The 14,916-nt window shown below is 37.9% G+C and overlaps 1 protein-coding gene across 5 annotated transcripts in view; it reads left to right on the forward strand.

Annotated features, from left to right (window-relative positions):
* Nucleotides 1–14,916, forward strand: part of USP24 (ubiquitin specific peptidase 24) — a 148,449-nt gene that overhangs the window by 26,089 nt on the left and 107,444 nt on the right. For 3 of the 5 annotated variants that reach the window (XM_016919208.4, XM_016919219.4, XM_063801645.1), the window contains exons 2-3: nt 11,088–11,253; nt 12,800–12,867. In XM_016919208.4, the coding sequence (XP_016774697.1) occupies nt 11,088–11,253; nt 12,800–12,867 (234 nt within the window). The remainder of the gene's footprint in view (nt 1–11,087; nt 11,254–12,799; nt 12,868–14,916) is intronic. The other 2 variants (XM_016919213.4, XM_063801646.1) reach the window with 1 other exon arrangement.

Below are 14,916 nucleotides of genomic sequence, written 5' to 3' on the forward strand. Positions count from 1 at the left end.
TCTTTCTGATGGACATTTGGGTAATTTCCAAACCTTTTGGTTGTTAGCAACAATGCTGCCATGAACACTCATGTATACGTGTTTTGTGTGGACATATGTTTCCATTTCTCTTATGAATATTTGTATGAATGGAATTGTTATGTCAAGTGGAAACTTAGTAACCTTTGAGGAACTGCCAAACTGTCTTGGAAAGCGGTGGCCCCATTTTATAATCAGTCAGCAGTGTGTGAAGTTTCCAATTTCTTCACATTCTCACCAATACTTGTTATTTCCTGTCTTTTTTTTTTTTTTTTTTTTTTTTTTTTTGAGATGGAGTTTTGCTCTTGTTGTCCAGGCTGGAGTGCAATGGATGGCGCGATCTCTGCTCACCACAACCTCCGCCTCCCAGGTTCAAGCAATCCTCCTACCTCGGCCTCCCTAGTAGCTGGGATTACAGGTGCCCGCCACCACACCCAGCTAATTTTTTATATTTTTAGTAGAGACGGGGTTTCACTATGTTGGAAAGGCTGGTCTCGAACTCCTGATCTCAGGCAATCCGCCTGCCTCAGCCTCCCAAAGTGCTGGGATTACAGGTGTGACCCACCATGCCCGGCTTCTTTCCTGTCTTTTTAAATTTTAGCCATCCTAGTAGGTGTGAAGTGGTATTTTGTGGTTTTGATTTGCATTTTCCTGAAGATGCTTAGCATCTTTTTGTGAACCGCTTGTATCTTTTTTGGAGAAACATTTATTCAAATCTTTTGCCCATTTTTTATTAGGTTATTTGTCTTTTTATTGAGTTGTAAGGTTTTTTTTTTGTATTCTATATGCAAATCTTTTATCAGATCTATGATTTGCAAATACTGTTTCTCATTCTGTAGATTCTTTTTTTCACTTTCTTAATGGTGACTTTTGATGCACAAAAATTTTTATTTTTGATGAAGTTTATTTTTTCTTTGTTGCTTTTGCTTTTCCAAGAAATAATGACCTAATCCAAGGTCATGAAGATTTAGTCTTGCGTTACATTGAGTTAGTTTTTGTATGTGGGTTGAGGTGGGGTCATTTCATTCTTTTGCTTGTGTATATTCAGTTGTCTCAGCACCATTTGTTGAAAAGACTGTCCTTCCTCCATTGGATTACTTTTTTGTCTTTGTCAAAAATTAAGTTGTCTCGTGACTCTTGCTGAAAAATTAATTGACCATAAATACCAGGTATTATTTATGAAATCTCCATTATATTCCATTGATTCATTATGCCAGTACCAGATTGTCTTGATTACTATAGCGCTGTAGTAAGTTTTGAAAATGGGAAATGTGAACTCTTGAACTTTGTTGTTTTGACTATTCAGGGTTCCTTGTAAATTTTAAAGTTAGATTGTCGTTTTTTGCAAAGAAATTAGTTGGCATTTTGATGCGGATTGTGTTCAATTTGTAGACCAATTTGGGGAATATTGTTATCTTAACAGTTTTAAGTTCCAATCTATGAACATAGGATGTCTTTTTGTTTATTTAGTTCTTCTAATTTCCTTCAATGATGCTTTGTAGTTTTCAGTGTACAAGTCTTGCACTTCCTAAGTATTTTATTCTTTTTGATGTTATTGTAAATGAAATTATTCTCTTTATTTTAGGATTACCCATTGTTAGTGTATAGAAATACAGTTGTTAGTGTATAGAAATACAGTATATTGATACTGTATTCTGCAGCCTTGCTGAACTCATTTATTCTGGTATTTATTTTGGTGAATTCCTTAGGATTTTCTATGTGCAAAATTATGGCATCAGTGAATAGAAGTAGTTTTATTTCATCCTCTTTAATCTGAATGCCTTTTTGCCTAATTGCCTTGACTAGACACTCCAGTGCAGTGTTGAATGGAAGCTGTGAGAGCAGACATCTTTGTCTCATTCCTGATCTAGAGAAAAGCATTCAGTATTTCACAGTTAAATATGATGTTCACTGTAGGTGTTTTTGTAGATGCCTTTAATCATGTTGAGGAAGTTCCCCCTTTATTTCTAGTTTGTTGAGTGTTTTGTCTTTGTTTTAAAATCATGGAATGGTGTTACATTTTGTGAAGTTTTTTCCTGCTTCACTTGAGATGATCTCGTGATTTTTTTATGTCCTTTATTCTGTTACTATGGTGTTATTATATTGACTGGTTTTTTGTTTGTTTTTTTGTATACTAAACCTACCTTGATTCCTGAGATAAGTGCCACTTGGTCATGGTTTAGGATCTTTTTAATATATGTGTGGATTTGGTTTACTGGTTTATTGTTAAGGATTTTTGTGTCACTATTCCTAGGGATATTGGTTTGGTGTGTGTATCTTTGTATATTATTTTAAAGTGTGATAATATATACATAACATAAAATTTACCATTTTATTCATTTTTAAGTGTACAGTTCTGTGGCATTAAGTACATTTAATTGTTCTGCATCCACCAGTCCCATCCATCTTCAGAACTACTTCATCTTCCCCAGCTGAAACTCTGTACCCACTACATACTAACTCCCTATTCCCCTCTGCACCCAGCCTTTGGCAACCACCATTCTGCTTTCTTCATCTGTGAATTTGACTACTCTAAGTACTTTCATATAAGTGGAATCATATAATATTTGTTTTTCTGTGATTGGCTTATTTCACTTGGCATAATATCTTCAAGATCTTCCATGTTGTAACATGTATCGTAAATACCTTTTCTTAAAGTTTGGATAATCCATGGTATGTTTATATCATATTTTGTTTATTCATTTGTTGATGGACACTTGGGTTGCTTCCACCTTTTGGCTATTGTGAATAATGCGGTTATGAACATGGTTGTACAAATATCTGCTCAAGCCTCTTCTTTCAGTTTTTTGGTATGTGTGTATCCAGTAGAGTTGCTCAATCACATGGTAGTTCCATTTAAGTTTTTGAGAAACCTCCATACTGTTATTCATTGTAGGTGCACAGTTTTATACTCTTATCAGCAATGTACAAAAGTTCCAGTTTCCCTACATCCTTGCCAACATTTTTTTCTATATTTTTTATAATAACCATACTAATAGATGTGAAATTGCCTTGTCCATTTTTAATATCAGGGTAATACTTGCCTCATAAAATAAGTTGGGAAATGTTCCTTGCTTTTCTATTTTTTGGAAGACTGAAGAATTGATGTTAGTTCTTTAAACGTTTTGTATAATTCACTGGTGATGCCATCTGGTCCTGGGCTTTCCTTTGTAAGAAGTTCTTAATTACAAGTCCTTCTTTTTACTTGGTACAGGTCTTCAGATTTTCTGTTTCTTCTTGAGTCAGTTTTGGTGGTTTATGCTTTTCTAGGAAATGTTCATTTTACCTGGGTTATCTAATTTGTTAGCATACATTTGTTAGTAGTATATCTTACCATATTTATTTCTGTAAGGTCAGTGGTAATGTTTTCTTGGCCTGGTGAGGTGGCTCACACCTGTGATCCCAGAACTTTGGAAGCCTGAGCTGGGAGGTTCACTTGAGCCCAAGAGTGTGAGAACAGGCTGGACAACATAGTGAGTCCCTGTCTCTACAAAAAAAAAATCAGAAAAATGAACCAGGTATGGTGATGTGCTTCTGTGGTCCCAGCTACTCAGGAGGCTGAAATGGGAGGTTTGCTTGAGCCTAGAAGGTCAAGGCTGCAGTGAGCCATGATTGTGCCTTTGCACTCCAGCCTGGATGACAGAGCAAGACTCTGTCTCAAAAATAAATAAAATAAAAAGTAGTAATGTTTTTTCTTTCATTCTTATTATTAAATTTGAATCCTCTTTCTTTTTCTCTTTGTCAGTCTAGTTGAAGATTTGTCCCTTTTTTTATTTTTTCAAAGAACCAACTTTTGGTTTTATTTATTATATATTTTTAAATTTATTTATTTCTACTCTGATCTTTTCTGTTTCCTTCCTTCTGCTTGTTTTGGGTTTAGTTTATTCTTGCTTTTCATGTTTCTTAAAGTGGGAGGTTATGTTGTTGATTTGAAATCTTTCTTCCTTTGTAATATAGGCATTACCAGTAAAAAATTTCCCTCTTGTGACCAGATATGGTGGCTCACACCTGTAATCCCAGCACTTTAGGAGGCTGACATGGGAGAATCGCTTGAACCTAGGAGTTCGAGATCAGCCTGAGCAACGAAACAAAACCCTATTTCTAAAACAAAACATAGCCGGGCATGGTGGTATGCAACAGTAGTCCCAGCTACTGGGGAGTTGGGAAGTGGGAGGATCCCTTGAGCCCTGGAGGTCAAGGCTGCAGTGGGCTGTGATTGTGCCACTGCATTCAAGCCTAGGCAACAGAACAAGACCCCATCTCAAAAAAAAAAAATCCCAAAACAAACAAATTTCCCTTTAATCACTGCTTTTGCTGTCCCCAAAAGTTTTATATTATATTTTAATTTTCATTCATCTCAAAGCGCGTTCTTACCTATCTTGTGATTTCTTCTTTGTGCCATTGGTGATTAAGGAATGTGTTGTTTAATTTTCACATATTTTTGAATTTTCCATATTTCCTTCTGTTGATTTTTAATTCCGTTGCAGTCAGACAACATATTTGGTATGATTTCACTTCTTTTAAATTGTTGAGGCCTGTTTTGCAACCTAACATATGCTCCATCTTGGAGAATATTTCATGCGCACTTGAGGAGAATCTGTATTTTACTGTAATTGGGTGGAGAGTTCTGTAAATGTGTTTTAGGTCTATTTGGTTTATAGTGTTGTTTGAGTATTCTATTTTCTTGTTGATCTTTTGCCTAATTCTGAGGTATTGAAGTCTCCAACTATTATTGTTGGTGTATTTCTCTCTTTAATTCTGTCAGTTTTTGCTTTCTGTGTTTTAGATCTCTGTTGTTAGATGCATATGTGTTTATAATTGTTATGTCTTCCTGATGGATTAACCTTTTATCATTACAAAATAACCTTTCCTGGCCGGGTGTGGTGGCTTGTGCCTATAATTCCAGCACTTTGGGAGGCTGAGGCAGGTGGATTGCTTGAGCTCAGGAGTTTGAGACCAGCCTGGGCAACATGGCAAAACCCCATCTCTATAAAAAATACAAAAATTAGCCAGACGTGGTGGTGTGTGCCTGTAATCTCAGCCACTTGGGAGGCTGAGGTGGAAGGATCATTTGAGCCTGGGACACAGAGGTTGCAGTGAGCTGAGATTACGCCACTGCACTCTAGCCTGGGTGACAGAGCCAGACCCTGTCTCAAAAAAACCCCCAAAACAGTGGGGAAAAAGAACAGCCTTTCTTGTCTCTAGTAACAGCTTTTCAGTGTCCTTTCCCCCCCCCCCCCGCCCCCAATGTTATTGTAGTCACCCCAGCTCTCTTTGGTTATTGCTTTTAGGGTATATATTTTTTCATCATTTTATCTTCCTGTTGTATTGACCTTTTTATTATGAAGTGTCTTAGTCTCGTTTCTTGCCTTAATGTCTGTTCTGTCTAATATAGCCATTCCAGCTCCTGTATGTGTGTATGATATCTTTTTACATCCTTTTATTTCAGTCTCTGTATCTTTGTCTAAATTGCGTTTGATGTAGACAGCATATGGTTGTATAATATATTTTAAAAATTCATTCTGCAAACCTCTGTCTTTTAATTATTGTCCATTTGCATTTAATATAATTACTGGTAAGACAGGATTTACATTTGCCACTTTGCTCTTTGTTTTCTTATCTCTTACATCTTTTTGTTCCTCTAATTGTCCATTACTCCTGTGTTTTATATTAAATACATATTTTCTGGTGTATCATTTTAATTCCCTTGTTTCTTTCTCAATATATATTTTTATTTTCTTCATGGTTGTCCTGGGGATTACAATTAATATCTTACATTTACAGAGAAGTAACCTTTACTCAGGTTCTTTAAATATTAACATTTTATCACATTTGCTTTATTTCTCTCTCTATGTATGTATTTAGATACACAGACATATATAATGTGCGTGTGTGTATAAAATGTGTATGTATTTTGTTGTTCCTGAACTGTTTGAGAATAAATTACAGATACCATGCCCCTTTACCCTTATATACTTCCTAAAAATGAGGATATTCTCTTAACCTTAGTGTATTTATCAAAACCAGGAAATTAACATTGATCCAGTACTAGGTCCTTTGAAACTAAAATGTAAAATAAAACACATAATAATTTCTGTTTCAAGATCCAGTCCAGGATACCATGTTGTGTTTGGTTGTCGTATTTGTCTAGTCTACTTGTCTTTGGTGACTCTGGCATTTTTTAGGAATAGAGGCTAGATCATTTTTAGACTGTTTTTTGGCCAAGCATGGTGGCTCACACTTGTAATCCCAGCACTTTGGGAGGCCGAGGCGGGCAGATCACTTGCGATCAGGAGTTCGAGACCAGCCTGACCAACATGGCGAAACCCTGTCTCTACTAAAAATACAAAAATGAGCTGGACATGGTGGTATGCGCTTGTAGTCCCAGCTATTCGGGAGGCTGAGGCATGAGAATCGCTTGAACCCAGGAGATGGAGGCTGCAGTGAGCCAAGATGGTGCCACTGCACTCCAGCCTGGGCGACAAAGTGAGGCTCTGTCTCAAAAAAAATAAAAGACTGTTTTTCATTTTGGGTTTTCTCATTACTAGATTCAGGTTATACATTTTTGGTGGGAATATCAAAGAAGTGAGAATTGTGCTGTTTACAGTGCGCCATATCAGGAGGCACATAATAAGATCTCCCCCCTTGCTCCCCCTTAGATTTAGTATCTGCTAGGTACATTTGACAATTTCATATGTTGCTTGATTTATTAATTTCTGTAGAAATTAATGATGGATATTCCATGGTAATGAACTACACCCACCTCAGAATCAGCCTGAACAGGCTGCCACAGACTGGGTGGCTTAAACTACAGAAACTTATTTTCTTACAGTTGGGGCTAGAAGTCCAAGATCAAGAAGTCATTAGAGGCTGGGCGCAATAGCTCATGCCTGCAATCCCAGCACTTTGGGAGGCCAAGGTGGGCAGATCACGACGAGGTCAAGAGATCAAGACCATCCTGGCCAACATGGTGAAACCCCATCTCTACTAAAAATACAAAAATTAGCCAGGCATGGTGGCACATGCCTATAGTCCCAGCTACTTGGGAGGCTGAGGCAGGAGAATCGCTTGAACCCGGGAAGCGGAAGTTGCTGTGAGCTGAGATTGTGCCACTACACTCCAGCCTGGCAACAGAGCGAGACTCCGTCTCAAAAAAAATAAAAAAGAAGTCATTAGAGTTGGTTTCTGGTGAGGATTCTCTTCTGGGCTGCCTTCTTGCGGTGTCCTCACCTGGCCTTTCCTCTGTGTACTGACAAACAGGGAGATCTCTGATGTCTCTTCCCCTTCTCATTAAGACACAAGTTTTATTGGATTAGGGCCCTACCCTTATGACCTCATTTAACCTTGTTTATCTCCTTAAAGGCACTATCTCCAAATATAGTCACATTGAGAGTTAGGGCTTCAATTGATGACTTGGATTTGGGGGAGTAGACACAATTCAGTCCTTAACACTGATGATGCTAGGGGACTTTTGTTTCTTTCACCAAAGAGGCTCTAGTTTTTACATCTACTGAGTACATTTGATGATTTTATGTATGATTTGATATATTAACTCTATAGAAATTAATGATAGATACTCCATAGTAATGACATATACCCACTTAGGAATCAGCCAAGTGAAATTTTTTGTTTTTATATGACTTAATTCCACTTTAATCCTAAGGTAATAAATTTAAGCATTTCACATGTGTGCAAATTTAAAACTACGCTAAGTTTTTTACTATTTGAGTCCTGTCAGGTTCCTTTAAGTAAAATTGGCTTACTTATAGTACTTATGAATTAAATGTATTTCTGAAAAGTGTTACGCTTTAAAAACTGAATTTTTCCCATGCATTGTGATTCTAAGCGTACTTAGTTCATCATCCCCTCCTTCTACCCTTGTCCAATTTACATTGTCTTCTATGCTTAATTACCTTCCTGTTTTCTGTTTTATTTAGTTACAGACTTTGTTGGGGTGGGGGGAGAAATGTGTTGGATTTCTTTAGATATCATTGATATGGCATTGAAGTTAGTTTTCTTCTGTGTTTTATGATTTCTGCTTTATATTTATGATCTTTTTCTTCATTGAGGTTAAACATGATTTTTAAATGGGATTGTTTTATTTTGTAATGATTAAATTATATAGTAAATTGTGAGGATATGTAGGTTTCCAAAAAGAAAAATACAAACTAGTGTAGGTATTAGGCAATTTGGGGTCCTGTTTGCTTTGTTACAAATTAGCATGGTGAGAACTGAAGGAAAGTCTGGCAGTTACCCTATTAATAGTTGAAGCTTTATATGGATTATTTTTCCATTTAACAATATTTATTAAATACCTACTTTATGCTAGGTACCAGCTTCTAGAGATACAGAGGTGGTCAAAAATAGATAAGGTCCATGCCCTTAGGCAGCTTGGTCTAGTGAGGGGCAAACAAATCACAGATAAATGTAAAATTACACCTGTGAGTAGTGCTGTGAAGGAGAGGTTGAGGATGGTAAGGGTATATGATAACTGAAGGAATTTGTCTATTTTAGAAATTCTGGAAAGGCTTCCCTGAAAGAATTAAAGATGTGTAGGAGTTAAGTAGGTTAAAGAGAACAGAAAGATGAGTTCAGGAATAGTGGCATAAAGCAACCATTGATTGTGCCCGTAGATTCTGTGGGGATGGGATTCAGACAGCAGTTTATCTCTGCTCCATGATACTGAGAACCTCAGCTGGAAGACAGTCTGGGGATGACTTGATGACTGTAGGCTGGACTCATGTGAAGGCTCCTCCTCTGGCCTTCAGGGGCTGGTTGTCCAATGAGACCTTAGTGAGACTATTGGACAAAACAACCATACGGGCCCTCTGCATTTAGCCTGGGTTCCCTCAGGACATGGTGTCCATGTTGCAGGAGGGAGTGTCCCGAGAGAGAACCAGGAGGAAGCTGTATTGCTTTTCATGACCTAGGCTTAGACATGTCTCTTTCTGCTGTATTCTATTCACCGAGGCATGCACACACACAGTTCCACCCTGGTTCAGATCCAGGGGAAGTAAATGCCACTTTATTATGAAGAGAGACAAGGTTCTGGAAGAGTATGTGGGGCCAGAAATACTGCTGTGGCCTTTTGGGAAAATAGTCCGATACATGAAGCATTATGCCTGAAAAGAAGCTAAATCCCAGAGAAATGATCTGGAGTGCAGAAAGCTAGAGAGAGAGAGTTAGGGGATAGACCATTCAAGGCCTTGTAAAATATTTTAAACATGATTTAGGCTTATCTTAAGAACAGAGGGAAGCCATGAAGATTTTAAGGTTAACGTCAGGTTAGTGCTTTATGAAGATCAGTATGAAGAGTAAATGTGTGTATGAGGCAGATGGAGACCAGTTAGGGAGCTGGTGAAGTAATCTAGGCATAAACCAGGGCTAGGTGGTAGCTGTGGAGATGGACAGAAGTAGAGGAATTGGAGAGAAATGTATGAGGTCCAATCACCAGGTCCTGGGGATGGGAATGGGGATGGGAGAACAAAGTGTTAAGAATGGAATTGGAGAGAAATGTACGAGGTCCAATCACCAGGTCCTGGGAATGGGGATGGGAGAACAAAATGTTAAGAATGATCCCCTGGCTTCTGGCTATGCTACTAGATGAATCTGGTGCCATTCACTGGGATGAAGAACACAAGAAGGGGACCAGGATTTACGGGGGAAGGATCATGAATTTGGTTTGGGGCAAACATTGAATTAGAGAAGATGTCAAATAGACAGTTGCATTTGTGGGTCTGAAGCTCAGAGGAGAAGTCTAAGCTGGAGATAGAAATGTATGAGTCATCTACAGATAGGAGGTAATTGACATCTGGATATGGTCAACCAGAGAAATCGACAGGAACAAAAAGAGAAGGCGGCTTAGCACTGGGGTTTGAGGAACTGAAGTATTTGATGACTAGGAAGACGAAGATGTACCAGAAGAGGAGACAGACTAGAACAGCCAGACCCATGGGAGGAGAACAGAGAGTGTGCTGTTCTAGGAGGCAGGGAAAAGAAGCCAGCATTTCAAGAGGAGGGAGTGGGCAGAAGGTCAGATACTCCTGAGAGGTAAGGTTAGGACTGAGACGTAATTGGATTTAGTGAAATAAAGTTCAGTGATGACCTTAACAGTAGCCATTTTGGAGAACAGGGACTCTGGAATCCAGATTGGGGTGTTGTCAGGAATGAGTCAGTGGTGTGGAGATGAAGATGGCAAATATAGATACCTCTTTGAAGAATTTATCCCCTCAGTGAGAAAAGAAATGTGAAGACAGGAGGGTTGTTGATGAAGGCAAGCATTTGATATTTTATCATGAGAAATGGGCAGGTTTTTTTTGTTGTTGTTGTTTGTTTTGTTTTGTTTTGTAGAGAGACAGGGTCTCACTCTGTTGCTCAGGCTGGTCTTGAACTCCTGAGCTCAAGTCATCCTCCCGCCTCGGCCTCCCAAAGTGCTAGGGTTACAGGCATGAGCCACCATGTCCGGCCTAGACAGTTCTTTTATTTAATTAATTAATTAATTAATTTATTTATTTATTTATTTATTTTGAGACGGAGTCTCGCTCTGTTGCCCAGGCTGGAGTGCAGTGGCGCAATCTCAGCTCTCTGCTCACTGCAAGCTCCGCCTCCCAGGTTCACGCCATTCTCCTGCCTCAGCCTCCCGAGTAGCTGGGACTACAGGTGCCCGCCACTACACCTGGCTAATTTTTTTGTATTTTTAGTAGAGACGGGGTTTCACCGTGTTAGCCACGATGGTCTCGATCTCCTGACCTCATGATCCACCCGTCTCGGCCTCCCAAAGTGCTGGGATTACAGGTGTGAGCCACTGCGCCCAGCCTGGACAGTTCATTTTTAAAGAAAGAGATGAGGTCACCTTCTAAGCGAGCGAGTAGAGATGCCAAAATGATAAAAGTTGAGAATATTTGAGATATTTTTGGTGAAAGATGTGATTATAGGAAAGAAAGGTAGAATCCATGCTATTGGTATTAATAGCTACCATTGATTCAGTATCTGTTCTGTGTTACATAGGAAATTTTAAGAGTAATCACTAATTAGTTTATTTGCTTTTTATCTTAATCCCTTTTCGTCAGAAGAATGATGAGAATGGAAACTGCTCAGGGGAAGGAATTGAATTCCCTACAACAAATTTATATGAACTGGAAAGCCGTGTTTTGACTGATCATTGGTCCATCCCTTACAAGCGAGAAGAATCACTAGGCAAATGCCTGTTGGCATCTACCTACCTAGCAAGACTTGGTAAGTTTTCAGACCTTAGAACACATGAGGACATTTGTTTCATAGAAGGCCTGAGTTTAATCTTAGCCTTTGTTGTTGCCTAGCTGTGTGATATTGGACAGATCATTTATTCTCTTAGTCTTTGCTTATCTCCTGCAGAAGAAAAGCTTTGAACCAAATTAATTGTTTTCTTCTACCTTTGATAGAGTATAAGATTATTTAAAATATAATTGAAAAGCTTAATGGAAATTGAAATTAACTTTTTCCACAGAAGCTTGGAGTACTTTAAATTAAGGCTCATCAATTCAACAGCTTTTTTTTTAAGAGAAGAAAGTTATATTTATTTAACAAACTTGTGCTTATTAAGTACCCGACATTGTTTTAAGCTTTATAAATATCAAGCTATTAAAATAATAAAATATCGATAGGTTGGAAGAGTGGGTGTCAGTATGAACACCTGTACTAAAAAAAGAGAAAATAACTTATTTTTTCATATTGAATTCAGTTATGAAATGAATATGGCCAGAATATGGTGTATTTCTCACTGGCTTCTCAGCGGTAGCATTTATTGAGCACCTGTTAGGATCTAGGTACTATGCTAGGCAGTGGGTCTGAAAAAAAGAGAGAGTGTTTAGCAGTATTCCCAATGATAAGCAAAACCTATTATTGAGTTTAATAAAGAAATGTACTTTTTCCAAAAGATGATTTTACAGGGAATTTATTCATTCACTTAGCAAGTATTTATCACTTACTATGTGAATTGTGCCAGACACAAATCTGTGTAATGGAGTTCATTGGTTTGTTTTAGGGAAGAAGAGTAATTTAGGCATTTATTGCAAATATTTGTGTGGTTTTTTTGGTTTTTGTTTTTGTTTTTTTTTGGTTTTTTTTTGTTTTTGTTTTTGATTTTTGAGACAGGGTTGCTTAGGCTGCAGTGCAATGGCATAGTCATGGCTCACTGCAGCCGCAACCTCCCAGGCTCAAGTGATCCTCCCAGGCTTAAGTGATCCTCCTACCTCAGCCTCCCAAGTAACTGGGACAACAGGCAAGCACCACCACACCCAGCTTTTTATTTTTTGTAGGGACAGGGTTTCACTGTGTTGCCCAGGCTGGTCTCAAACCCTTGGGCTCAAGTGATCCTCTTGCCTCGGCCTCCCAAAGTTCTGGGATTAGAAAATATTTGTGTTTCTATAGAACTTTTTAGAGAAATAATAATGGCTAGTAAGTAGCTGCTGTTGATGTTTTATTAGCTATTTAATCAGATCATTGAAGTTACTCTGACATGGAAATGTAAGTTCAACCATTTCAGTTCAATTGGTATTTATTTAATCTAATGCTATGGTTATTTCTCAGCCTTTCCTTCATCAAAGGTATATATTCTACTTTTAATAATTTCATAAGAACTAAGGTTCCTATGACATAGTTCCATATGTATGAATTTAGAATGATGTATATGATTTTTACGAACTACCAAAGACCTAAATAAAGTGTATTATTTCATTCATTTTACTAAGGTCTTTCTGAGTCTGACTTAAATAAAGTATATTATTTCGTGCATTTTACTAAGGTCTTTCCGAGTCTGATGAGAACTGTAGAAGGTTTATGGATAGGTGTATGCCTGAAGCATTTAAAAAGGTAAGAAAAATGTGCTGCTGTGATATTTTGTGTGTGTCGGGGTGGGGGCAGGGTGAAGGAAGAGAAGCTTTTTGTTTTAATTTTAGTTTTTTATGTATAAGACCAGTTTATGAATCTTGTTCAACTGAGGAATCCTCTAATATGAAAAACAGAACTCTGAATTTGGGGCTTATAAATGATTTACTTCTTTTATATTGTCTGTATGTGTCTTTGGTTAAATATAACTTTTATTAATAATAAATACTTCCTACTATTTAATTGCCAAAGAATAGATTAAGAATTATACTAGACTTAATAGATTAAGACTTAATTATACTAGGATATTGCACATATTAGTAAACAAAGACTTGTGGCACTTAGAAAGACAGTATATACTTATCAAAATATGAGCCATTTTAAGTGTGTGAGACAGGAGAAGACATTTTAAACTACTAAAAGATTGACTAGGTATTCTCACTGACATGCATAAGGCACCATCTCTATTAGAGCCAGAGTGATATGCCTGCTTCCATTCGGGTCACATCTCTTAGAAAGCAGTGTTTCTTAACAATGGGAATGGGAGATCACAACAATTGTGTTTCTAAAAACAGACTGAATCAGCCTCCCTTTTTAGCAGATGAGCCTTGAATCCTCATTAGAGTAAGGACTGTGTCTGTTAACATACTGCCGTTTCCCCCAGCATATAACTAAGTGCCTAGCTCATAGAAAGAGCTCAGAAAAGTTTCAATGAATGATTCTTTTGCTGGCTTAACTGCTGGATTTTGACACCCATTTTTGTCCAATATGTAAATAAGTCACTAGAACTACAGATGGGTAATGTTTGCATTTATCTTAAGACCCAGTAAGGCCGGGTGCAGTTGCTCACGCCTGTAATCCCAGCACTTTGGGAGGCCAAGGCAGGCAGATCACAAGGTTAGGAGTTCAAGACCAGCCTGGCCAACATAGTGAAACCCTATCTCTACTAAAAATGCAAAAAATTAGCTGGGCCTGGTGGTGGGCACCTATAATCCCAGCTACTCAGGAGGCTGAGGCAGGAGAATCTGTTGAACCCGGGAGGTGGAGGTTGCAGTGAGCCAAGATAACACCATTGCACTCCAGCCAGCGTGACAGTGCGAGGCTCCGTCTCAAAAAAAAAAAAAAAAGAGACCCAGTAAAACGAAGAGTTCATTTGCAAATAGTTACTCCCAGTTGCATTTTGGTAGGCAGAATCTCCCTTGATTCAAGCCTTAAAAATATATATATATAATTAATTTTAGAAGCAAAAGTAGCTTCATTTTTTAAAAAATGGAGAAATCTTTTCAAATTGTCATTTGGGCAAAGATTATATGAAATGAAGATTTAGCTTCATTTTAGATTAGCTCATCCATCAGTTTGTAGTTTAAAATAATTTTAAGCTTTTAAGAATTACAGCAGCTTTTAAAAAATCCAAAATTGGCTAGGCCCAGTGCTTCACACTATAATCCCAGCACTTTGTGAGGCCAAAAGCGGGAGGACATCTTGAGGCCAGGAGTTTCAGACCAGCCTGGGCAACATAGTGAGACCCCTGTCTCTACAAAATTTAAAAAAAGTAAAATAAAAATAGCAAAATTGTTATATTGTAACATACTGTGACACACATCACAGTGGATGCATAAACTTAAAAGGAAAAATGTATTCAGAGTTGTGGAAAAGGACTTATTCAAGGTTGAGGATCTCCAGATCCAGAAATCTGTGTATCCAGTCCATTCACCAGCAAGTTGCATATTTGGAATATAATACTCTAACTCTGTACAGAGATACTTCAGAAAACTGTTTTGTCTCATGCCTTCAGCTGTTAGGAGCAGTATAATAAATGGTCACATGGTTGGTCATTTTTCTGTAAAACTGTGAGTACAAAGGTACCATGCCTTATGTTATTCAGTTTTGTTAAAGTAAAAATATTAAATTCTCTTGCACTTTAGAGCTATTAAAAAGGTTCTCCTCCCCGTCAATTAGGCATACTTTCTTTTATTAAATCAGAAGAGCTAGAGTTCTGTGTGCCTTTAGGCTTGTCTGCCAGAAAATTCAGTA

Source organism: Pan troglodytes, chromosome 1, assembly GCF_028858775.2.
Source record: "Pan troglodytes isolate AG18354 chromosome 1, NHGRI_mPanTro3-v2.0_pri, whole genome shotgun sequence".
Classification (NCBI taxonomy): domain Eukaryota; kingdom Metazoa; phylum Chordata; class Mammalia; order Primates; family Hominidae; genus Pan; species Pan troglodytes.